The sequence below is a fragment of the Temnothorax nylanderi genome, unplaced genomic scaffold (assembly GCF_030848795.1).
Source record: "Temnothorax nylanderi isolate EJ_2023f unplaced genomic scaffold, tnyl_v1.0 TNYL_tig0038_pilon, whole genome shotgun sequence".
In the NCBI taxonomy this organism is placed as follows: domain Eukaryota; kingdom Metazoa; phylum Arthropoda; class Insecta; order Hymenoptera; family Formicidae; genus Temnothorax; species Temnothorax nylanderi.
In genome coordinates this window covers 851117-876867 of record NW_027249100.1, presented here as the reverse complement: position 1 = coordinate 876867, position 25751 = coordinate 851117, and the positions used below count along the sequence as shown (strand labels likewise).

General features: G+C 48.7%; 1 protein-coding gene across 1 annotated transcript in view; it reads left to right on the top strand.

Annotated features, from left to right (window-relative positions):
• The first annotated feature begins 2981 nt into the window (after positions 1-2981).
• Ephrin (ephrin) overlaps positions 2982-25751 on the top strand; it is a 53635-nt gene continuing 30865 nt past the window's right edge. Inside the window, exon 1 of the mRNA XM_071704031.1 lies at positions 2982-4537. Coding sequence (XP_071560132.1) covers positions 4230-4537 — 308 coding nt within the window. The 5' untranslated portion in view covers positions 2982-4229. The remainder of the gene's footprint in view (positions 4538-25751) is intronic.

Sequence of the window (25751 nt, the reverse complement as noted above, 5' to 3'; positions counted from 1 at the left end):
CGGGTTTGTTTGAGGACGATTTAAAGATCTCCCTGTACGAAGCGTGACTCGACTTTATTAAAGCCGTCCCTAAAGCTTGCTCTTTTTTATTTACTTCGCTTTGCTTCCCTTTATTAGTTTCTTTTTCGTCGTCATTTAGAAAATACATTGCACATCGTGTCCCCTGTCTTTCATGTAGACTTAACTTCGAATGAATTCAAAGTACCTATACATTTGAGATAACATCAGTTCGTAATTTTTCACGTTTGAAGAATGTTAACGACATACAGGGAGAATACATAAAGTAGATTCAAATGATAGATCGAAGCTTTATGGGCACACACATAAACGCACCTGTTTAATCGTCCGTGACAGGGGAGAAAAATCAACGCTTCAAATAATCGTTCGCCATGTCCGTTTTGTTTCTATTCCTCGAATTATCACGGTTTGCCGCTGCTATTATTTCGACTTCGCGAGCGAGAGCATGGCTATTATTAATCCAACTAGCAAGTAGCTTAATGGTAGTCATTTATTCAATTAACGAACGAATGTAAATCAGCCGGCGATAAGTATGCATAAAGGTAACTGCAATTTTCAAGGAAACTATTGCGTGAGAGTAATCCACGCGCTATCTAATCATTGTTAAACGTTCCGCGATAAACCAATGAAATGTCATGTCGCAGTATTGCGTGTGCGTGCCGCTCTCGTTTGCTAAATCGCTGTCATTCGCGCCGGCGGAAAATTAATCTGAGGAACGCCGGCTTAACGAGGACCATCCCTTATCTCGGGTTTCGGCGATGACCGCGTTAATTATGAAACAAAAAGAACCGGGGCGGAGGGAGAGGAGGAAAGCGTAATGCAAAATGCAAAACAGGCGCACGGCCTCGTATTCCTATCGTATGTATTAACGATTCGACGCTTTAGTGGGAGGACGGACGGCAACGTCCCGGCGCCATGGGCCCCCGATAGAATTTGAAGCATTACATTAGTCCGACTAATGACCGACATGACTGTCCGTGGGCCGGTAGATACCGGTTCTTCGACATCTCCGAGAGGGAGCATGCCCCGGAGATCGTTGCACACGAGAGAGCAATACGGGGGGGGGGGCGATGATCGCCTCTCCGCGTTGAGGGCGCCACGTACTCGAGTGCATCCGCGGATGCACGTTCGTATGCACGCGCGAACACGTCGCGAGTCCAGGTATCGAAGCGCAATGGATCTAATTTTCCTATGGAAATTATCGATCTTTAAGGGAAAGAGAAATGCGAGCTCTGTTTAGAACGAGTTTAGGATTAGATCGGTCTATTTCCGCGTCCTGATCTTCAAGTTCTTGAAAAAAAATCGCGAGGATCTACGTTACAATTTTAAATCGATGCAAAGTTAGAAATAAATCGCGAATTTTAAAGGACGGATAAAACAGGAGATAAAATAACGACACAGAAAATTGTTCCAACATTTCCAAAATTTATTTCAAGCTTCTTCCCCTCAGTCAGCTGAGATATTTCATGCTACATGATACATAAACGATACCAGGGATCTCTTTTCAAATGTTTGTCTAGCAGGAGATGACTTCAGATTTGTCAGAGAACCCTGCCTCCCTGATAATCCCACGTTTAGACTTAGCAGGGTTTACCAGGGTTTACCATTCCGGAGCGGCGTCTGTCTCTCACGGAAAACGGAACGAAGAGGCGCGACGGAATTAGGAGGAGACGCGAGATCGTAACAGGAAACGCGAGCGAGCGCCGATCGTAAGTCAAGGGAAGCACTCTCGCTCTTAAAAGCCCGCGGAGCACGGGGAAAACGGAGGAGCGTCGCGTCACATCGCGACACGTACGCGCTAATTCATAGCTCGCGAGAGAAGAGCGAACCCGTGTCGCGCGTCCTTTCTCTCGCGGCTTAATCATCCCGATTATATTCCCGAGGCCGGAAATTTCGGACGGCGGTAAACGAGGCTTAAGGGACGCCGATGTAATATCAGCGTGGCAAAAGCCGTCGTTGCCAAGATCGTCGTTGCCGTCGCGCGCGCGCCTCGTCGCGTTGCCGAAATTAAATTCCTGCTGAGTTTTACGCGAGCCCGTCGACCGCCCGCGCCGGGGCGGGATTCATCACGGTGGTTGCTTTTCTTAATGAGTGTCAAAACTGCCCTCTCTCTCTCTCCTCCTTCCCTCCGGGGGATCGTCGGTCGAAGCGACGTTTGAGCTCCCGTCGGAGAGCCGAAATAGCGGCCGGCGTTGACGGTGGTGCTTGTTTGATCTGCTTTGTGTCAGTCGCGTGTCCGGATGAACCGATGAAGCAATAAGCCGAAAAAAAATATTGAAACGAAACTCTTTGAGAGAAACCCGGATGAAAACCCCCATGAAGTTTTCCGTACGTATTATTCCATTCGAAAAGATCACAAAAAGGCGCCGGAATAGAGACAACTGAAACGTCATTCTCTACCCGCGAGGAAAATGACACGTTCATACGAGTACGTCGTGTAAAACGCGTTTGTCCCTTTTATTTTTTGAAAAGATAACAAACATTATCCCAGTTTCAATGAAAACTTTAGTCTCACTGCAGATTTTTGAGATCACATTCCGCGTATATCTGAAATCAAGCGCGACGCTCGTAAAATCGCACCTTCACTCCGGCCGGCGCGGCTTCGAAGCGGAGTCAGAGATAGTCTGAAATAAAGAAGAAAAACTTCTATGTGTCACTGTGTAACCGCAACGTCTCGTCCGCACCGACCGCGGCGAGCCGGACTCGCTTCTACGTGCCGATGAGAGGGGGGGGAGAGCGATTCTACCTACGCCAACGTCTCGCGAGCGAGAACGAGAAGCGTAATGCCGGCGCGTATTCTCGCGGAGGATCGCGGAGCCGCGCGGCGCGAGTCGAGGGGTGGCGCACGGGGCGACGCGCGAACTTCGGCCGGCTTCGGGCGGCTTCGCGCGCGTCCGCCGGCGCTCGGCGCGTCCCCACCCCGCGGCCGCCGTCAGCCGAGTCGGCCGACGCGAGACGAACGCTCGGCCGACAGACGCGTCCGCGACACCGAGCTGCGTGGTGACCGTTACGCTCAGGCCCGCAAAAACCGAGCCGGAGTCTCGCCGAGGGGTATCAACTCTCTCTCTCTCGGCCGTGCTCGCGCGTGCATATTCCAACTTCGACCTGCTCGGATCGCGGCCGGGCCCCCGCCGCGAGTCGTTGCCGTATCGCGGATTCTCGAAATCTCTCTTGCGCGCGCGCGATTCGTAATTGGACGGATTTCCTTCCGCCGTCCCGGGGTTTCGTGGGAGAATAGTCGGGAGTGCGACTCTCGCGACTCTTCGGGAAGTGCGATTCCCGACTCGCGCCAGTTCGAGGATAGTCGAGGAGTGTTTGTGTGGCCCCCGAGGGGGATAATACACCGTGAGATTTTCCAGTGTGTGCTACAGTGAGAGGATTTACCTGTGGTTGTACTTGGAGTACTTGCACCTGCGATCGACGACGCGGTCTCCCTCGCGTCTCGCGCGATCTCGCGACGGATATGTGGAGGTACGAGACGGTGCGCTTGAAAAGTGTAACGGTCGCGAGCCCGCTGGTCTAGCCGCCGTCGCAGAATTACTCGTTTTTTTTTTTCGCACGCTCCGCGCATTCCTCTCTCGACTTGCACCGAGGGAAAACTCGCTGGATTCGAACATGCGAAGCGCCGTCGCGTGCAATCGCTGACCGGATCGTGTGATCGACGGCGAGCCGACGGGTAGCCTCGCTGCTCCGAGAAGGCATCGCCGTCTCGCGTTCGTGGCGACGGGCCACGCTACGGATCGCGGCAGTATCGCGCGTCGCCGTCTCCGAGGAGAGAATCCCGGAGAGAAAAGAGAGAGAGAGTGAGAGAGAACTGAACCAATGAACCACCTGGCGAGCCGTAGCGCTCCCGACGAGAGAAACACGGGCTGGCCCCATGGGACCGGCGCTATTTCGGACACCATCGACAACGGCGCGCCGAGAGACGCGGATCGAGTCTGATCGTTCCGATCTTGAGAGACGCGAGGGTCGCGACTTCATCAAATAGATATCGGATCTTCCCGTCGAGGGCCGAGGATCGTTGAGGCTCGTCTCTCACTCCGGATTCTCCGGTACTCGCCAGGGGCCCCGCGATGACGGCGTGAAGCGACCGACGGCGGGGATCGGCCGAGAAAGGTGTGGGACAAGGGAGGATCAACGTCGCCGGGATTAAGGGATAGCGAGAGGAGGAGGCGGTGGAGGAGGAATACCGGGCACAGTGTGGAGTGTGGATGTGGTGGAGGTGCGACGGAAGTGGTGGAAGAAGTAGGTGGTTGTGGACGACTGCAACGAGGTCGCGGGCGAAAGTGCAACGGGTGCTGTGCCTCGCGGCTCGCGGTTGGTGCCGGTGGTGGTCGTTGGCCGAGTACGGGCGCCTGAGCGACGGTGCCAGCCCGTCGTCGTCCACCGTCGTTGTTACCATGGTTTCCACGTCCTTCGTTACCCTGGTGTTCTTCGTCTGCCTGCAAACGGTGCTACTGTCGACTGTGAGCAACTGCGCCAAGACGATCAGCATGTACTGGAACACCACGAATTCCATGTAAGTGCGCGCCCGAGTTGTGATTCGCGTCGTTTTTCTCGACGGTGATTTTCCCTCGACGCCACACGACGGCGATCCGAGAATCGATCACGTAACGTCCGAATATGTAATCCCTCTTCAAGTGAGAAAGGAGAATTTTTTATTACGAAGATCCGCGAAAAGTGAGGAATATTTGGCGAGGACTACGTGATCGATCGCGCGAAGACCGCTCGGCGGCTAATTAATAACGAATTAAGTCTTGAACTGAATTCCTTATCCGTACGAGCAATCAATAGGTTTGTTTTTTATTGCTGCACTGGACCGCGCTAAAACTTCCCCCCTTCTCGCTTTTGTCAAATTTCAAAACATACATCTATTTCACTTTAAGTGTAGAGAGTAAACACTACGGTGGTACAGTTCAGCTATAAAAAACAGACCTTGTGTTTCTTTGAAAATGCTGTCTCACAAAAATCGCTGCTTTTTGTACCTTTTGTAAAGTCTTGGAAACTCCGTCGGATGAAATATAAATATAAATCCTCGTGAAATGGGGCAACCGCGGTTAAATCCCTCTTTAAATTGCAATTTAGTTACGCTGCAAATGTTCGCTTGAAACATTAAAGACCGTCAGGAATTTTAAGTAATTCCAAGTGCGATCGTTCGCTTCTCGATTCTAAATACGGAGTAAAGGATCAGATAGCGTTACATATGCGGCCAGAATATAGGTCTCGTTTCGTAATCCGCGATATTTCCATAAAGGACACGGCGCGCGTCCGTGCGAACGGATTTGGGACGGGAATTCGATTTTACCCGCGGTACTCCCTCGTGCCTCGCGCGCTCCAAAATTTTTTCCCGTAAATCCCGTGACAGCATCAGGTCTTTTCCCCGGATGCACCAACATTTTTCCTCCGCTGCGTCACAGTGTCTTCTATTGTCGTTAACGAGTCGCACGAGCCAACCGTATCGGCGCGCGTGCCAAGACGTTTAAAAGTCGCCGGGTTGTGTTTGCAAGCGAGCGTTTTGCCGGTCGAATCGATTTCTCACGGCGGAACCGACGACGACGACGTCGTCGTCGTCGTTGTCGTCGTTGTCGTTTCGAATAACAACCATCCTCTCCCGTTTCCACGCTGGGTCTCGCCTCTTCTCTCTCCACTTCCGGCGAGCTTTTATCGCGCCGGGCGTGGTATCGCGTCTGCCAAAATTGCAGCAGCGCCGGTGTGTGTGTGTGTGTGTGTATGTGTGTACGCGTACGTACGACTTTAATGCGCCGCGCCGGCGAATTGGCCGATCCCCCTCTCACCCCTCTCCCGACCATGGCGTTTCCCCGTGACGTCCAAATTGCAGGCGATCGCGGAGAAAAAGAGAGGCGGAAGCGACGTGTCAGAAACTGCGCCGGGATTATGGCAGGCGCAATATTGTGGCCGATGCCGCGGTCGCGCGAGCGTGTTTGCGCGGAATCGGCTCGATGCAGATCGCAGGAAAGTTTTCGGTGATGTAACGGTTGGCGGTAGGCAATCCCGCGATTGATGAAAGAGAGGTATAATTCTGTTTTGCCGAAAGTCGGAGCTTCTTCGATATTAAAAATTCCGGCGGGCGAAAGTTGGATATTTCCGGAACTCTGAAAATTTCACAGTAAAACTGTAAAACTGTAAAAACTGCAAAAACTGTAAAATTTCCAAGTTGAGGATACGCCTGAATGATCTCGGACCGTTGAATATCTCGGCATTGTCGCAGCTTCCGAGAATTCTCGAAACGTTGAGAGATTTTGCAGGTCGACGTTAGAGCAAATCCCCCTTAATCCCGGTTTCCTTAAAGAATATCGCTTGGCTCGACGCGCTAATGCCTTCCCTAGTGCGACACATCATTCGCGGCGTGCAGCCTCTTTAGCGGTAATTGATCGATAAGAACAGTCGAACACGACTCTCGTCTAAACCGAGAGTGGCGGCGCGCAAAGGTGCAACGAATCGCAAATGCATCCGCGTACGTGTGTGTGTGTGTGTGTGGTGTGTGTGTGTGTGTGTGTGTGTGTGTGTGTGTATGTGCGTACGCGCGTGCACGTGCAACAACATTGTGACCGACTTCGTAGCTGGACCCCTGCGCGTTTGCTTGCATAACTACGCAGTAAGGTTAACCGTTGCAATCTCGTAACGTTTTTTTTTTCTCCTCGTCGCTGCATAAGGAAACACACGACCTTATACGTGGGTACCTCATTACCTCCCCCCGATGATTTCTTTCGCCCGGCGTGAAGCGGGGCCTGCGTAATTCGCGAGAGAGACTTTTTGCCCCCCCCCCCCTCCCTCCCGTCTCGCGGACGACGGGAGACGTATGTCCTCCCCTGCTCCATTCGCTCGTGCTACTCGTATTTCGCGTCTCGCAAACCCGCCGCCGTGTCGGTCGCTTAACGAGGGCAACGTCTACATTTTTGCGGCGCGGAAAGAAGCCGTCCGATTTCCTTCCCGGCTTCGGCTCACCTTCGATTAACGATCGCAATTAACGTCGATTGATGTTCGATCGTTCCAAAACTGCTCTTAACATTGAATCTCGCTCTCTCGCCTCCTGTTTTCCTTATATCACATCTGATCTAAAAATCTCTCTCTCTCTCTCTCTCTCTCTCTCTCTCTCTCTCTCTCTCTCTCTCTCTCTCTCTCTCTCTCTCTCTCTCTCTCTCTCTCTCTCTCTCTCGTACACGCTTTAATTGTCGAGCGAGTCGCGCGCCCGTTTTCTTGCTTTATTCTCGATCGTGATTGCTAACTCGCGTTGCGAAATCGCCGATCGCCGTCGATGGTTTTGACGTCTGTCGTTTGATCTCGCCTAGGCAGATTAATTTTTATTTTGACCGCGTGCCTTTCGATTGCATATACCTACCTTAAATGAAACAGGAGCGTTCGCGTTCCAGCGTGTTAAGGTCGGTTGCCGATGGCGCAGCGAAATCCGGGTGTTCTATTCTTCGCTTACGAGGTCTCTCGGCAACGTCTACCTGACTTTGACGTTCGCGCATGCATTACGAGCCAGTTACGGAGCTACGGAACCCCGCGAGCGAGCGAGCGAATGCGTGAGTCAGGGAGTGAGGCCGAGCTCTCGGGTACGTGCGAAAATCCATTTTGCGCAGGAGAGGGACGCTGTCAGGCCGTCCTCCTGCTCGTGGGACGGTACGAAGGGGCAGTAAAAAAGCGTGCACCTCCTTCGCGAGACCGGGGGGAGAAAAAAAAAAGAACCCGGGCGCGCGCGCGACGAGAGGGGGATACGTGACAAGGCGCAAAAAAGGTGCCCGGGCAAAACGGGAGGCCGTAAATCTTGGCCTCTTATTGGGAAATCGAAATTCGTTTTAAGAAAGCTGTCGGCTGGCGGGCGCTGCGAGCGAAAAAGAGAGACGGCCGATGGCCGCTTGATTATCATAAATCTGCTTCCGCGATGATCGCAGCGACTATCGGACGAAGCGTAAGCTCCGGACGTTTACTGCCTCCTCGGGAATGCTTCTCGAAAAGGATTGCTCCTCCGTAGGCTTCGTACGGTTTTAAAAGAAAAAAAAAAGAAGAAGGAAAAGGGAGAAAAAAGAAAGAGAGAGAAAAAACGCTGGATACGTGCGCGTTGCGCAAACGGTGACAGCGTCCATTACGAAAGTCACGTCTCGTGCTCCGTTTTTTAAATCGCTGCGCGAGATAGGCAGGCGAGATCTCTCCTCGAGTTATGCGTGGTGCGAAGTAACACGTGCATCTCTCCTCGCGTGTTGTTTTCCACATGAACACGGCCGAAAACACGGGCGATGGTGTGAGAAGTCGCGATGCGTCGCCATTGGAGACTTCAATGCCAGCAGCGAGATCAGCGTTGCTAGATTATTGAACTCTCTCTGCCTCTTTTCTGTCTGCCTTTCTCTCTTTCATCGACGTCGCGGATAATTCCATCGGGTTCAAAGTAACGGGACAAGAACCAACAATCCTTCGGTGCTATTAAGTCTGTCCTTTTTTTGCCGCATTTTCTTGCAGTCTTCTCTTCTTCCCTTTTTTCTCCCCTTTTAAAGTTTGAAAAACGCTTGTTTTTGCTCGTGCTTCTGTAGTATCTATAGCGCCGCAATCAGGTACAAAATGCGAGCAATTTCGCTATTGTAAAGAAATCGATCTCGCACAAAGCGTACTTTTTTTTCTATAGAGAAACTGCTTCTTTTCCTTTGTCGAGCATTGATTTGTTGCTACGTTGTTTTATTCTGTCGCGACGAAACAGAGATATCCGTGACAACAGCTGTGACAACATCGCCCCATTTTTTTTAACGATAAGCTAGTATAGATATAATCGATATCTTCATACAAGTATCAAGTATCAAGTTTCACGTCGAGCGACAGACTCGTTTCCAATATTAGTTTTTTGCTCGATTATTACGTCCGATACGTCAGATCTCAACGACGTCACTATAAGCGATCTTAATGAATGGCGAATGTTGGCTCGATACCAAGCGGCCGCGCCGGGGGATAACCCAGAACTCGCGACCGCTGCCTATTCGTCATATCGTCAGGGATTGCCAGCGTCAGGGATATGCTGAGTAGGTGGATCTAAATGCGTCATTGTGTGGCGGAGAGAGAGCGGCCGGTCGCGCGTCATTCGAAGAATTCGTGCGGTAAATTCTGCGGGTGCACGCGTTCTCCGGCGCGACTCCGTTCCTTTCTGCGAACGCTGCGTGCCGTATCTCTCGTGCCGTCTGTTTAGATAACACCGCGAAAGGTACTCGATACATTGAACAGCGTTGTTAAAGCGTGGACAAAACTGACGTTCGACTGAATTCCTTATCGGACGCGGTGTTGGATTTCCGCCGCGCGGTTTCTCGAGGCTCGAGGATTCAAAACTGCGCTAAAATAATAATCGCCTTCGCGGAAAATATTAATTTCCGCGGCTACCCGTTACACTTTAGCACGAGCCGGCGCGCGGGTCCCGTTATTAAATTGCCGTGGTGCGCACGGTGAGAAGCTCGTTTTTGAAAGCCGCAGAAGCTTCCTATTATCCGCCCTCGTGTCTTGGGTACCGTGATGCCGTGGTGCTTTACAGCACTGAGTATTAAAGCAACATCGATTTACAGCCACCGCAAATCAGCGGTTTCCCCGAGGAAACTAGTACCCTCCGTTCCTGAAGATTGAGAATTCGCTGGTCGATTCGTGGAAATAACCCATCGCCGGGCGCACTACCGTCATAGCGAATCACGCGGAAACCCGACGGATGTTTCAGTCACGCCGAGCCGAACGGCAGCACGTAGGCGTAAAAATGCTCATATAGGAATCTTAATCGCCGCCGTTACACGAGTGTTGCTTGTCGTTGTAAATTTTAGACGTAAATTCTAGCCGTAAACATCGCATGTCGATTGCGTGAAGCAACAATATCCTATTGGGTATAATTCAATCGTTTCGGATTACATGTTTAATAAATTAAACGAAGACGTGAACCGTAAACCATAGATTAGAAAACTAATGGTTACTGTTCAACGGAAAAATTAATATGTGAATACCAAATTGTATTCACTAATTTTTAAATATCTCCCAAGAATTTCTCGTTGCTCGTCAACACGAAATACATATTACAAAGGCGGCCAAGGTGTACGACGGCTGAAAGATTGGTGTTTTCTCATTTGAACTTTGACCAGAACTTGACGCCGCCAGTCACCTTTCCTCGATGCTTATTAGCAAAAGCGGGTCAGCTAGGATACTCGCTAGCGAACTCGAGAAGGAGGTCGGATGCAGCGTGCGGATGCTGCGCATGTCGTCGCTGCCGGTAGCTATCGCGCCGCAGGCTATGATTACGCGAGCGGTGTGAAATCCTGTACACTTATAGAGGCGCGCGAGCACGCGTCCCTTAAATCGGCGGTTTCCCCGAGCAAAATAGCACCTATCCTCCGTCTCGAAAATTGAAAATTCCTTGGAATCCACGACGATAATCGGCTCGGCTGAATGACCGACGAAATGGCACGCCGCGTTTGCGTTTCGTATAGCGAGCTACGCAGGAAACGAACGGAGAAATGTTTATTACGCATTGAGAAATAAAAATGTAATTTAGATGATCCGCGCTGTAATTAGAGTGATTACGAAGCGACTCGAAGCCCACGCGACCGCGCGCGCGAGAAAGAGAGAGAGAGAGAGAGAAGCGAGAACGGCCGGCGCGCCAGCTTAACGACCCGCAAATTAATTATTCATCATTAAAGCCTAACGGACTGTCACGTCAAGCCGAGGAAAACGAGAAGCGAGACGCCATGGCGACATTTACGAGTGCGCGGACAGCGCGTAAATATCTCCGTGAACTTGCGAGACACCTTCTTCCTGTCTTATACGTATACTATGTCCTTCGTGCTCTCACGGATCGAGCTGCAAGCAATATATGCTTGCGGACACGATTAGCCATTATAAACTCGTTTAGAGACTTATTTATCTGTGTAATATTTTTTTTAGACATGTATAACTACTGATACGCTACCGGGATTCAATGCAAATCCTGCTCCATTATAAAAATAGCAACGATATAATCGTAATTTAGTAAAATTGTCCCTTACAAACATGATTTAAACGTTTTACGCAATACTTATATGTTAGAAATAAGAAAATTCCTCTCTATAACTTGTAATTATAACTATAAATCAGTGTAAATTACTTTCTAGCCGGCTCGATTTGTCAAAGTGAATTTATATATCGCAAACTCTACTATCATGTTGACAGTATTTTGTGGCTTGCAAGTGAAAGGGCATACTCTATATTTGAACGTATACCTTTCTATTTTCAAGATCTACTTCCAAGCTATTGACGTTACCGTTAGTTCCCGATCGCTCGATACTCATTCCCGAAGCGATGCAAAAGCGAGTCGAGAATCGAGCGAGTGCGGTGCAATGAGCGTGTTTTCCAGTAATTCAGGAAACTGGTTCCGCGCGTTCGCAGCCAATGTCCGCAGCCAATTCCGCGCGACGCTTTATGAACCCGGTTTATACGGGCAAAAAGAAAGTTCTGGCGCGACAGCCACACCCGCTAATCGTCACTCTATATATTGGAGTAATTCGAGTAACGCGTTCCGACGCCACTTCCTGCCTCGAACATGACGAGTCGGGGAGTCGCTCGAGTGCGAACCGCGTTATACGGAAAACCGTCGCCTATTACCGGGACCTTATTACTTTTATCGTTAATTATGACGGCGGTAGAGTCTGGAAACTGGAAACCCCCGACAGGGCGGAGCGACCGACGATACGGCGGTCTCTCCGCAGAAGCGAAAAAGCCAACCATCGCGACGTAATCGAAAGAATGTCGTCGCAGCTGCAGCTGCTTCCTGTCAGGGAGGAGCTGCTGCCGTGACCCACGCGAGTCAGGGAAGGCGAAGGGTTCGCACCCTCGCACCCCCGTGTGTCCCGGACAGACCCCGGCGCGCTTACACGGCTTACAGGATACTTTACGCGTCGAACCAGGACGGGCGACTGTAATCCATAAAACACACGGTCGCTCACCCGCTAGCAGAATTTACGCCGTGCCTAATTTCGTGTCGCGCCACATTGCACGAGGAGGACGACGTTACTGTATCCGTTTCTGCCGCTGCTCAAGGGTGGCGTGAATAATAACGTTCCGGACGTCTGACCTGACGTAAGGGCTACGGTGGTGTCGCTTGCGGTTCGAGATACAATGGGATATAATTACGTTAAATGTAAACCCCCCCCCCTCTCTCCCACCATCTCTCTCTCGAGGGCGTCGACGTCTCCCCTATCACAAAATTAATTGAGTTATTAAATATTATGATTGCGTTTTCGCAACTGCGATTAGATATAATTAATGTCTTCTCTCCCTCGTCTTCGTCTCATCTTTTATAAATTAATGGATATTATCTTGATATTTCGCACGATTAGAATTGAACTTTAGGTATTGCATAAATGGTAACCGTGATCTTTGGAATGCCAACATCTCGTAAAATTAATTAACTAATTACAATATTAGTTTTCGAAACTGCATCTCGGCATAATCATCACGCACGAATTGTGTTTATTAAAACAGAAGATAATTATTACATAAATATATATAACGTAATTTTTTAAAATGTAAAAAGCACACTGATTATATCTGTGGGAAAGGTAGCGGACTCGACAGTGTTCAGAACGTTAATTTGCGAATCGCGATTTTTCACAATTATGACTATGTCGGAAACGGGTGACAACGTCGAGTATCGGGTACTGGTACGACATCAATAACGAGCGGGACATACGTCGGGTTATAAATTCGCCGTAATGCTAAAAACCACGCACCGTCCTCTCCGCGAGATACGAGACGCACGTTCGGGATTATTAACGGTTACATCGACGGACGATCTCCGGTAACCGAAACCTTCGCGGGCTCAGCGGGTGACGCGGTCCCGGGGAAAAAAAACTATATCGCCAAGACTCCGGTGTACCGTAACGATCATTATTACGCCGATTAATTCACGCCCACGTGCGTACGTACGTACGTACGTACGTACGTATGTACGTGCGCCGACGTCGTACGTGGACGCGCCGCGTTATCCGCGTTCGGCACGCGATTCCATCCACGGGAACGTCATTAATAGCTACTTGGATATCGCCGCGCACTTAAAATAATTGCGGGCCTGGCGCGCGCACGCCGATGTACCTCGAGTCTGCGAAGCACACGAGTGCGCGCGCGTATATACGTGAGCGGCGCGGGATAATTTCATTCCCACGGGAACCCGCGAGAAGACGCTCGTCGGCGTCCGTTGGCCTAATTAGCGATCGCGGTCGACGAATCTACTTTCCGCACGATGCGTGCAGAATACATACTACCTGAACGCGTTACTCATGAGAATTTTAATGCTGCAATAATTCGGCTACTAGGTGCATAACTAACACTGGTAATTGTGAGGAAATTATAGACAGCAATTAGCTTATTTTCCGATGTGTTCTGTGCGAGTGACCTGTAATCTCAGCTATGTACCGACAAGGATATCTCTGCAACAGATTTATTAATTTTTATATTTATAATATTTTAATGTATCATTATATATGCATTACGCATTGCCACATGCGGAGTTTCTCGCGCGATCGAAACGTCTAATCAGAATTTTTAATATGACGAGCAAAACGGAGTGTGCGAGCGCAATCGCCGAGTCGAGCGATGAAACATCGCCCTTCGTCCTCTTCCCCTTATGATTGCCATGGCATAGCACGTAGTGAAAAGCGAGTCCTCGCCCCGGCGGCACGGCGATCCGTTCCCTCTTTCTTTCGAGGCGCGAGTCGTGCGCGAAGAGCGAAGAGCCGTGCTAGCGCGACACAATGGCGATTTCCGCTCCGTCACACCCGGAAGACTCGGTGATTTCTAAAGCTCGGTGTGTCGGCGAGAGTGTCGTGGCAAGGGACTCGTGTGCTCTCGTCTAGCGAAGCGACATATCGCGTGAAGTACGAGGGTGGACACGGACTGGAGAGAATGCGCGAAGTGCGTATAAGTGTATGTTTCGCACGCGAAACCGTGGAGGAGATTGCACCTTGGAGTCTCCACGTCCAGATGAAGGGTAACAGAGAGGAACGCGCGTGTGCGTAACTGTCCTTGATTTCCGTGCGCGATATTCTCTCGAGTCATCCTCATCGTCTCAGGATGAAAAGTTGTGAATGTGCTAAGATCCTAATTAGCGCGACTTTTAATCCTTCGAGAGAATGAGTGCTTTTTGATTCTTTTGACGAATACTGTGCAAATTAAAGACATTTATTTACCGTAGCTTACGAGAAAATTGCAATCGATAAATAAATCAAGAATCGCAACAGTTTTCAGTTAACCGCGATTAAAGACATCTTTGTCGTATTTTCTACGCTTGAAACTTTCCGGCTTCGTATTGCTTTTAAACCGTCCGATTGAAACGCGTGCCCTTCTCGTTTTCTTTTATCCTTCACCCTTTTTTCCCCGTCCTCGTTCTATGCTTCCTCGTTTTGTCCTTCTTCCATGTCACCTCCAATCCGAAAGCACTCGCCAAGAGACCCAAGGGGCGAGCGGGCTCTCTCGAATCGAATCTCTTATTGTCGACTCGGTAATTCGAGAAGGATCGAAATAACCCATTATACCGTAATGAGCGGCACTTTCACGGTCGTCCCGCGCGCCCGTGAACCTGCACGCATATATGCGTGCGTTGGCCGTGTACCGTCACCGTGGTACACTTGGCGCGGTATAAGTTCGGCGAGCGCCGCTGATCGAGATACGCATATTAAATAGCCTTTAACCGTTCGCGTTATATTACATTTATTCAACCTCGCTCGAAGAAATTACGTGGAAATTGAAGCGGGCGAATTGGCGCAACGCGAGTTTTTTTATTTAAAAACCAATTCTAATCCCATTTAGCCGTTATTGCGCTATAATTCGCGATTGTTACCGACGTCGATTTTTTTAGAATCGCGCCAGCCACCGTTATATTTCTCATAAATAAATCTCGTCTTTAATTCCCCCCCGTGAGAACTTGTTACGGACGTCGGTGCATATCGGGCCCGCCAAATTATCCCGCAGAGAAACGACATTCGTTCGGCCGAGTTATACGGATGAGGCGGTTCCCCGGGTAGACCGCGAGACTCGACTCTTTCGGGTTGCGGCGCGGCGCAAGGTGCGATCTCTCTTCGGCTTCGGCGTAATTGAGGTATACACGCGGCCCCCGCGCGCCCGTTGCTTTTTGTCGCCCCGGGGAACTACTTTCTGTATCTGGAAGATTAGTCTTCGCGCGGCGACGGCACGACGGCAACGGCGGGCGGCCCGGCCGCGCCGCGCCGCAGCCGCAGCAACGTGACTCTCGGTCCGGGGCCAGGCGCATTGCATTGTGAGAGTATGAATGACGTCGCAATTATTGCGGCTGCACTTTGTTGCGCCGCGGAAGGCGGAGGGCCTCGAAACGTGGAAGCGTTTAATGAGATAATTTGCGCCCCGAGTGCCAGTCCGCGTTGCGCCGCGCCGACTGCGCTGAAATTTCGCCGCGCCCCGAAGTCTTTAATATTTACGCGTCCCGTATTTGCGCACGATGTTCTCATTGCAAAACGCAGAGAGAGAGAGAGAGAGAGAGAGAGAGAGAGAGAGAGAGAGAGAGAGAGAGAAGATGAGAGGGAAAACGTTACAAAAAAATTGGTAAAATCAGGAAAAGGAAAAAAGTTAAAGAAATTAAAAACATAGGAAAATACCAGATATAATATCTACATAATTAATACTTTAGTATTAATTATGTAGATACAAATGCAAGTGTTATATTACAGTAATCTTGCGGTACGATAATTTATGTTTCCAAATCTTTTCAAAAATTAACGTGCGCTAAGATCTTTTAAAACACACAGCTCATGCATCATAAAATTCATAAATATACCGCTATAATCTCTAATTAAAGCAGACAATACTTGCCGCTTCTCTTCGTTATTGCCTATTAAATTAGTGGCATTATAAATCCCTTTATTCGCCCGGGGACTCTCGAGTAAAAACGACCGGAAGTCTTCTTCGACGCAAGGCGCGTAACTTCGCGCCGTTCCGAAACGACCGGGACCTCCGTAGACCGCTCAGATACAAGGCACAGAGAAAGCTCATTAAGCGAGTTATAAAACGCAAAATATTTTAATGCGATGCAAAGTGAGGCGTTGTCGTCGCGTCGCGTCTCACGCGTTGTTTCCGAAGAGTGCTCCGCACGATGGGAACATACTCCTCCAGAGAAATCTTCAACTTCCCTTCCTGGAGCTACACGCGGCGCCATCTCTGAGGGCAGCCGGAGACCACGGCTGTTCGCGTTTATGATCCGTTCAAGGACCGACGGAATCGCCGGCCGTTGCACCGAAACCACTTTCGAGCAGCGTTTACTGTTATATTACCGAGGCCTATCTCTTGCGCTTAGGCAAACTGGACACGTGCCTAGGCGCGTTCTTAGATTACAGTGTTAATTTTTTAGAGTAAAGAAACATGTCAGAGAGAGGAGGAATCTCATCGTGTAATACCTATTTGCATGGGGCCCGAGCGTAGAGATAGACGCTGCGGACCGTCAGCGAGCCTCTTTGTCTCTCAATTCGAGCCTAACTTCTATGACTAATGCTATCTCTCCCTTACATTATCTCTCGCGTGACTAATATTATCTATAATCGAACAATAGCATTAAACAATTTTCGACTGCGATATCTTCTTGAAATTCAGGGTTGAAGTGCAGGCCTTTTAGCTACCTTTTTTTTATCAGGGCCATATAATGGAAGGCGCGTCCATTACAATGCAAACTTCCGGTTGTTTGCAATCCTTTCATCTCGCTACGCGGTCCATTGCATCTTTCGTGATCGCCTAATCTCCCGAAAACGAGTAATGGAATTACCCCGTCTTATCTAGCAGCGCGCGCACGCGGCGTCTGCATTTAATCTTTCTCGAGTACCCGCTAATGGCGCCGCCGTGAGATATAAATTCGTATCCTGCCTTTCCGGGCAGGTGTAGTGAAATCGGAAAATCACCCTCTAATGGATCGACATATTGACACAAGTTTGTTTGCTCCGCCGTGTTTTTACAAGAGTTATTATTACAGGCGCCATGCGTCCAACCGTTGTCGCTGTAAATCTTACGGGCGGGTACGCTAATGTAACATAATCTTCAGATAATGAAAGAACAAGAGGAATGCAGAAACAATGAATACCTGGACTGGCTGGCTACCTGGCTTGCCTCGACGATCCTCGATCGGCCTATCTTTCGGCTCTTTTAGATACGGTCTTCTAAAATATTTACGAACGATATAGATCACCATGAGAGATGTCGCGACAAAAAAAAGCAAGATATGATAAAGTGTCTAGTTTCTATCTGTTGTTGTCAATACCGTTGCTACACTCTGCAGTTGGTTTAGCTTATCACCAATTGAAGCGCCGAAAATGACGTGGCTGGAAAATGCAAAGAATAAATAAAGACGAACGCGATAGAAATTGAAAACTATAACTCAACTAAACGATCTGCATTAACTTGTTCCATTACCAAACAACATTATTGTCGTAGTGGCGTTTTAGCTCGTCACGAGTAAACGTCTGCTCGTTGGAGCGTGTTCGTCTAATGCGAAGCGAATCGTGGAAGCTCCCAAAACACACGGGTGGGAAGAAGGAGAGCATCTGGATGGATGGAACGCACTACCTGTTCCGAACGCGACCGCAGGCCGTTTCTCTCTTCGGGATCTCCCCCTATACATATATCTACGCATATATTCCTTTTTTAATTTCGGGCTTTTCGAGACGGTGCAGGATTAATGGGCCCGCGATATACGGAAAGCGAGAAGGGCGATCGTAGCCGGGGCCGTAGCCCGGTCTCGCAACACCCCGTCCCCGTCCACCCCGGGTTGCTGGGTTCCACGAAGCAGGAATGCCATAATCTAGATAACCCGGCATAATAGAATATCCCAGAGCCGGACGGACTGGTCGCTTTCTACCTCGTTGCACCTTCACCTTTTCTCTCCCTTCCCCGTCATCGTCCTCCCATCTGGCCCTGGCTCTCGTCCTGCTTTTCCACGATGGTCGTCAACGACGACGGTCCCTCCTCCTCCTCCACCTCTTCTTCCTCTGTCTTTATCGTACCTTGACGACGAAGATGAACCATTCTCCCGTACTTGACAAGAGATGAGGAATGCGTCGACCAAGCGGATCGATTGTGTACGTCCCGCAGCCGGGACATGTGTTTTCCACCGGTCTACCGACCACCGAAACAAGGAAAAGTCCTGTCGTTACGGGATACTGCTGCGGGAGGGAGCGATCCTATCGGGTTTCTTCTTGGATCAGAAGACAGCTTGTTTACGCGGGTAGAAAAATTTCATGAATGCCGCCGTAGCCGGACGTAGTCCGTGAGTCGTTATATTTTCTTGTTCACAATTTTACGAAACATTGTCCGTTAAATCGGAAAAGCTTTTCGGTTATTATCCATGCGTTCCATGTAAACAGTGTAGTTGCCGTAGTTACATATGTATATATAGGTATAAACGGGAAACTAACTTTGTAGAATGTACCATGGTAACACGTAGAAACTTGCCGACTCCTTGTTCATAATACAGATCAACGTCACCATTGACAGCCATGATTTAAAACGTTTCAAAGGCGTTCGAACCAAACAAAGAAGAGCTCATCGCTTATACTCCCGCTGTGCTGGAAAAAATTCGTTAGTCTCACGGGTATTTCTGACAGGGCGGAACAATTTGTGACAAGTTTTTAAGAAATTTGGATTTGGACATTTCTTAAAGTTTCTTAAAATTTCAACCTCATGGGATACCGGTCGTTCTGACACATGCGTCGCTAACAAAAAACTACAGTCCGTTCTAGAAAAATTTGAAAAGAAACTAAATATCGATTCTCCGTGAAATAGCGTACTTTATAGTTCGTTGAAAAGAGCTGTGATATTGTTTACCACCGACCTTTCTGCACAAAAAAAAACTCACAACGCTAGATCGCCGCGTTGTTTTCGCGATACGAGCGAAAGAGAGCCTTACGTTTACGGGAAGTTCGTGGAAGATCGTCGTCGCCGCGAGAGAGGAATTTGTAGAGAGAATTAAAATTTTCACATTCAATGGGAACATTGCCGGGTCCCCCTTTTCCTCTCCGGAATTAAAGAGCGAGGAGTGGAATTTCGCGGCAGTTCGTGTCTCGACGCGGCGTCGCGTCGTGCCACGATCGTTTGCTTTTACGTTTATGTTGCCGTTGCGAAATCTCGTTTCCAATTGTCTTTCACGTCGGATGGGCGATACGGATCGCCGCTCGGTACGGCTCTATTTAGATGGACCCGACCTCCGTCCCCGTCTTTCGTATCTCGAGGCACACTAAGAGGTCAAAGTCTCCCCGGACGCGTTATCGGGAGAAAGCCGATGGTAATGAAGCGCTTCCGCGGAGGTAGGAGGGTCTTCTCACGGTGATTAGTCGGTGTAGCGAGTCGCGCCGTGGCCTCGGTGGCTCCTAGATCCGGGGTTCGAGTTACTTGGGCCATCCTTCGCGTAACGTTAGACCGTGTCTCGATCTGCACGTTGTCTGACTTCCGCTAATGCTGATAGAGCATCGCCAGCTTGCCGTTCGTCGGATCCGTTACGAGATGAATTACTGCGCGCTAAATCATTCTCGCAATGACGGACACCTGGTCGGATATACGTGTGAGAGAATTGTTCGTGAACTCCCGAGCGTTACAGAATCACGTTGTTATTGCATGGTAAAAACAGTTCCTCGTATTTCATCTCGCGCATGATTCTGAATCACAAAATGGCATAGGTAGATAAACTCTTTATTCTTAAACATCTCGAGTCGTATATATAATTAAAATATAACATTACATAGTTAGAAAGTATAATAAAGACGTTTTAAAATCGTCCATTTTCTGGAATTAAGCGATTCGTATCAATTATCTTAGAATAATGTTATTATTTTAATCCGACGGAACGGCAGTATATAATATGCTGAGAAAAACGTTACAGATCAGTCTGACCAGCGTCTCGACAATTAACTTTCTTTCGATTTTCTTCATTTAAGCGCGTAACGCATGTTAAAAGGTTCGCGTGTAAGCGTGACGGAAAAGGGTTACGCTCCTGCACGGACCAAGCGGACTATTCCCTTCAGGGCAATCGTGAATGGTCTACCGTGTTGGAAGCGCTTCTCTCCCGCCGTTTGCCATCAAGGGATGGAGAAACCCTCAAGATACAGCCCACGATCATTTGTAATATTTAATTACGGGCGGACCTGGGAGAACCTGCCCGGGCTAGTTTAGATTAAGTCTCCGAGTTTTGTGGCCTTCAACTTCCCGCTTCGCTTCTTCGGGCCGTGTAGACTTTGTTCCACGAATCGCCCGAAATCTCGAAATCTGTCCACAACGTGCACGTTCTCGATACCAACATTATTTGGCAAGAATTATTGTAACCGGTGTAAATTTCCACGCGCTCCGATTTCGAGCGTTACACACGATAAATCGCGACCGCTGGCGTAAATTACATTTGTCCGTATCTCCAGGATCGAAAATTAATCCGATCGAGATTACAGCGGCGTCAAGCCGTGATTTTCACGTACCGCTACGCTTTCGGCAGGATTTATGCGGCGATCAACTACTAATCGAATGACGCGATTAACGGCGGCGAGCGCCGCCGCGGTAACGTCCACGCGTTGCGCGTCGGCTTATTACAGGAGACGGCCGTCTCTGTAATTTACCCCTCTGTTTTTCCACGAGCCGGGTACGAATAGTTTTAATGCCGCGCGTAGCGCTGTAATTTAATCCTCCTCTATCTCACCATTTATCTGGCTAATGTAACACCGCGCGTTGCCTTAATAACTTCCTCGCGCGCGCGCTCGAGGAGCTGACGAAATTTGGAAGGCTGCGGCGTGCCATCTCGAAGATACGATCCGAGAGCGGGCAGAAGTGCCGTTAATTCGTCGATGCCTCGGATTCGTATCTCGTCTTCTTCTCCTTCCTCGAGAGACCGGAAAAGGGTTCGCGGTTTCGTTATCTGTAACGGCTCGACGTTACACGGCGCGCGCAGTTGCCTTTAATGCCCGGCAAATTGTCGGTTTTGCTCGATACGAACGCGCGACGCGGCGTCACTTCCCGGCGGCATTCTTCTAAAATTGTCGATAACTTATCGAGAATTGGCGGTAATTTCCCGTCATATGTGTACGCTATCGAGCGAGGAACGATTTTCCCGTTCGTTCTCTCTGTCTCTTCTCTTTCTTCCTCTGTCGCCGCGACCCGCGCTCATCCTCGGCTTCTAAACCGATGTATAAAATGCTGCTTCTCTAATACGATACGTTCTTACCCCGAGGTGGTAACTCCGCCGTAACATCCTTTCCTCCTTTCTCGCATCCCGGCCGTGCGGGAGGATAAGTATCCCTTCCACGTATCGCTCGAGAATCTACGCACCAATTTACCAATAACGACAGGGTTAAAAACCAATGCGAGTAAGTGTATAGATATACATTGTATTTTCATGATATTAAGTGAAACAATAATTTCATACATCTAGTTGATTTAATGATCTGTTAGTAATGAATTCCTCGAGATGAAGTTCGCGATCCATCGTGTTTTAATGAAAATTCGATACTTGGTAGTAATGTAGAACGCTAAGAATCAACCTCAATCTCTTCCTATCTTAATTTTCAAAGTTAAAGCAGTGAAGCAAGTTTTGAAGAATGAAACTTCCGTTAAGAAATGAACTCGTTGACATTCTCCGCGAGAAACACGTGTTAAGAGGACGATTCTTCTCCATGTACAATAGTCGAAAAGCCGAAAATCTCTCCGTTGCACGCATCATGATGTACGTTTGTCCGGGGGGATCATTCTGGAGTGGCGCGTTTGTCGTGCGCCGCGCGCTATTCATTCCTTTATATAAAATCCCGAACACGGGGAGAGACGCGAATGAGCTGCCTCAAAGACTCCACTATGTTTACATCTGCACCGGCAGCCCTGGGATTTTCGTGCAGCTGAAGTATTTCGCGGCGGCTGCGACTTCGCGTTTCTTGAATGGAGATCGAGAGAGACCGAGGCTGGGGGATTTACGTTTCGCTGAATGAAGCTTAAACTTCGATACAATGCCCGGCGAACGGTACCGGTCTTCCCGTCCGCGGGCTCCCGTCCGAATACGTGTACTAACGTGTACTTAAGCGCAAGGTAAACAGGGAGCAGCTCCCGCGGAATTCTCTCTCTTCTCTTCTCGTCGTCTAGCAAACATCTCGCTCTCGATGAACTATCCTCGAGACGATGGACAAACGTCTGCGGATCGACTCCGCCGTTCCCCTCTTCCACCACACCAGTGGCGGATTAATGTAAGAAACCTGTCGGGAAAAGGGAGGAGAAACCATATTTTCACATTCAGGATATGAAGTATGATTCACGACTATCGCTTGTTTATTCATAGCCTCGCAAAATGTATACCGAGCGCGCGACTCTCATTTCTTACGTTGGAGTACATAATTCAAGGGACGAGTGAAAAGGTTTATCTTGAGAGAAATAACACCGACTGGAGAAATAGCTCTGAATGTGATTCGATCGCGAAACATAATGTTCGATTAAATTCAACAGGCGTGAAATAAGTATTGTGCCTCTTGTATCAGCCTCTAATGGCTATCGCTCAATTATGATTTCTGTCGTAACACATTGCTCCGATCTCGATTTCTTCCTCGGAACACAATAACAAAGTAGCTTGCATCATCGACGCAACGTGTTAGCGATACTATCAGTGGCATACTATTCGATTACGCCGCGTGCTTATTTTCATTTCATTCTTAACACATGTGTTCAGTTTTGCTACGCGATACTACTTCAATCATTGGTAAACTTCCGAACGGATATGTATGAATCTTTAATACTTTAGCATAGCGTAATACTATGTCCGTTATACATTATCATGGAGTTCGCTTTCTTCCCAACGCGTTTTTTCGCGTTGATACTCGCGCACGATATTTTGGATGCTCGCGCACCATATGATCACCTGCTACATTCACTATAATATATTTTGTATATTACACGCGGGCCGAGATATTATACGTGCGAGGGATGTTATTACACCGGGACGCGGGTACGTTCCCCGAACGTGGTCCCGGGAAAGGAGATCGAGCCGGTCTTTTCGGATCGGCCGTGATCCTGCGAGAGGATGCATCTCGGAGAAAATGTGCCGCGTAATGCGCCGCGGGCCCGAAACGAGGATGACCGGGGAGAGACCGATGAAATGGAGGACGACGCGCACGGGGTGGGAAGGAAGATCGGCAGATGCGACTTCCCGGCCGCAGAAGAAGAAGCAGCTGCACCCCGCTATGCACCCAGGCCGTATCGTCCTTCTCGCGTTATAGGCTGTGATTGTACCCGCCTATGACTGCTGCACCTTCCGAACGAGATCCCGTCTCGATCGTCTCTCTCTCTCTCTGTCTCTCCCTATCTCCGATTCCACGCTTTCAGCTTGCCGTAAATATCGGCCGGCCCGAAAAACATGACTGTGATAGGTATTTTGTAACATGATCCTGAAAGAGACGCCTGCTTTTTCGTGTACCGGCAGCAATGTCGTAGATTTTATATCGCGTGCTCTGTAAGTCTTAAAACAAAATTTATTTCTCGTGTACACTTGTACTCATTCTGTACATCTTATTTCTATTCTTTTTATTTTGCATATTTTTTATGCATAGCATAATTTTAGCTTGCTGGATTTCCTATAATTTATAATATCAGACTTTTAATTTTCACATATATTCTCGTAAAGGATTTAGAATTTGTTATTAAACCTTAAATTTCTGTGCATATTTTATTATTATCATCACACTCTGGCTTTTAGTAATCATCTGAGATTAGAGAGCACATTTAGTAAATAACATTCTCTGTATACCTATATCCAATTGCGAATATATTTCTCGACTGCTGCGTCAGTATATCCATTTCCATGCGATAAGAATATCCCTCGGTTTTCCTAGTCCAATCTTATCTACTACGAAGCAGACAGACACCTTCCGAGAAGGATCTGCTGATAAAAATAGTTCCAAGACAGATGTGAATGTAAATGATTTAATATTTCATATAAAAATTATTTCTATTATTACAGTACAATCATTTTGTGCCAAACTACGAGAATTTTAAATTTCGCTTTTCGTATCATATAAGCGAAAACCGAGTTAAAATTAAGCCATCTTTGTCAGCATCGCTGTCACGCCGTGAATTATTGAATTACCGGTTGAAGTACCTGGCTGTTGGAATTTGGAAATATAAACTGGTAGATAAAAGAGATGTCGATCTAGTATCAAGTTACGCGCGGCTTACGACAGCCATATCTTCCATTAGTTAGTTTATCATGAGCTTCTTTCGAGCGAAGAAGATAAGGCAGGATCAAACCTAATTGCCGCGTCGGCTAACGTCAAAGTGTGATGCATTTACTTAACTCGCTCACAGTCGTAAAACACAAACGCTATATAAATTTACGGAAACAAATGATAACGGCGGTGGTCTGGCACGAAGGCGAAATGCGGAATCCTCGAGGTGACGTCAGTGGCATCGCCCTCTTAATTAGCTGTTTTGCACACGGAATTATAATTAGAACTAGGAATATCGAGTTACGCGGTTCGTCTGATCGCCGTGCACGCAGGTGCGTGCGAGTGTACGTGCGTACGAAACGCGTACGTGGCCAAAGACGCGCCCGACTCAATTATATCTTGCGCGTCGCGCACGCTTACATAGTACGCGCATAGTACGCATTTCGATGTGGCGTGTAATTAACGGCGCATTTTAATGGCGCCTCGAAGGACCCGTCCTGCATACTCGCGTCTCTATATAACGTCCCCCCAGCAGTAAGCGCTGCAAAAAGATCATTCGTGATTCAATTAGCATAAATTCATGCCATAAAATTCATTCAAAATCACCAACAATATGATTCAGGACTCTAATCACGATATGATTAACAGCGACATTAATTATTGCATTCTACGATAATTTATTATATTACATTTTCCCTTTGATCTGCTTCCCTCTGTTCGCTATTTCGAGGCATGTCGTGCACCATTTCACTCTATGCCGTACAATATTCCGTACATAGTCGTGACGCCGGAAGATCGTGACGCATAAGGAGATGCTCTTATAAGTAGGTGCCAAAGCAACATGTTCTTAATTAGCACAGCGTTTCCGCGAGACTCGGGAATTATATCCTTCGTCGCGCGACGCGAGAAAATAGGCAAGAGCACCGACCGACTCGGGAGAGTTGGTCGAGCAAGAGAGGAGATGAAGGAGGAGGAGGAGGAGGAGACGGAAAAGAGAGGAGAACGAGAGAGGAGCACCGGTTATCGAAGGTTCAATCTTCGGGCCATGGGGCCGGTCACTATATGGGATTCTGGGGATACGGGGGGAGGTAATCGATTACCATGGGACCGATCTTTCTCCTCCTCTTTTCTCCCTGCCCTACCTTCCCACCCACCCCATCGCAAGCGCGCGTAGCCAACGCCAGAATTTATACCTGGCGGCTGCTACGGAGATGCACCCTCGTCTCTGAATGGAGGCAGGGCATTCAACGGCGCCGCGAACTGTGAAACGAAAAATATATGGTTTCCGAAGGAACAGCCGTAGGTCGATTCTCGAGGGCGAACGAAGGGTGAGAGACGCGGGAGAAAGGGGGCGACCGGCGAGAAGAAAGATGCGCGCGCGAGACGCGAAGAAGGGTGAAATGGATTCTTTGTATTTCGGAGGCCGCCACCCGTTTCTGGATATCCATAATTGCACCTTGCGCGATCGACGGAGATTCTCGTGATTGATGATGCAGTTCATCGGCAGGCTCGACGCGCACTTCTCGGAGTTCTGTCTAT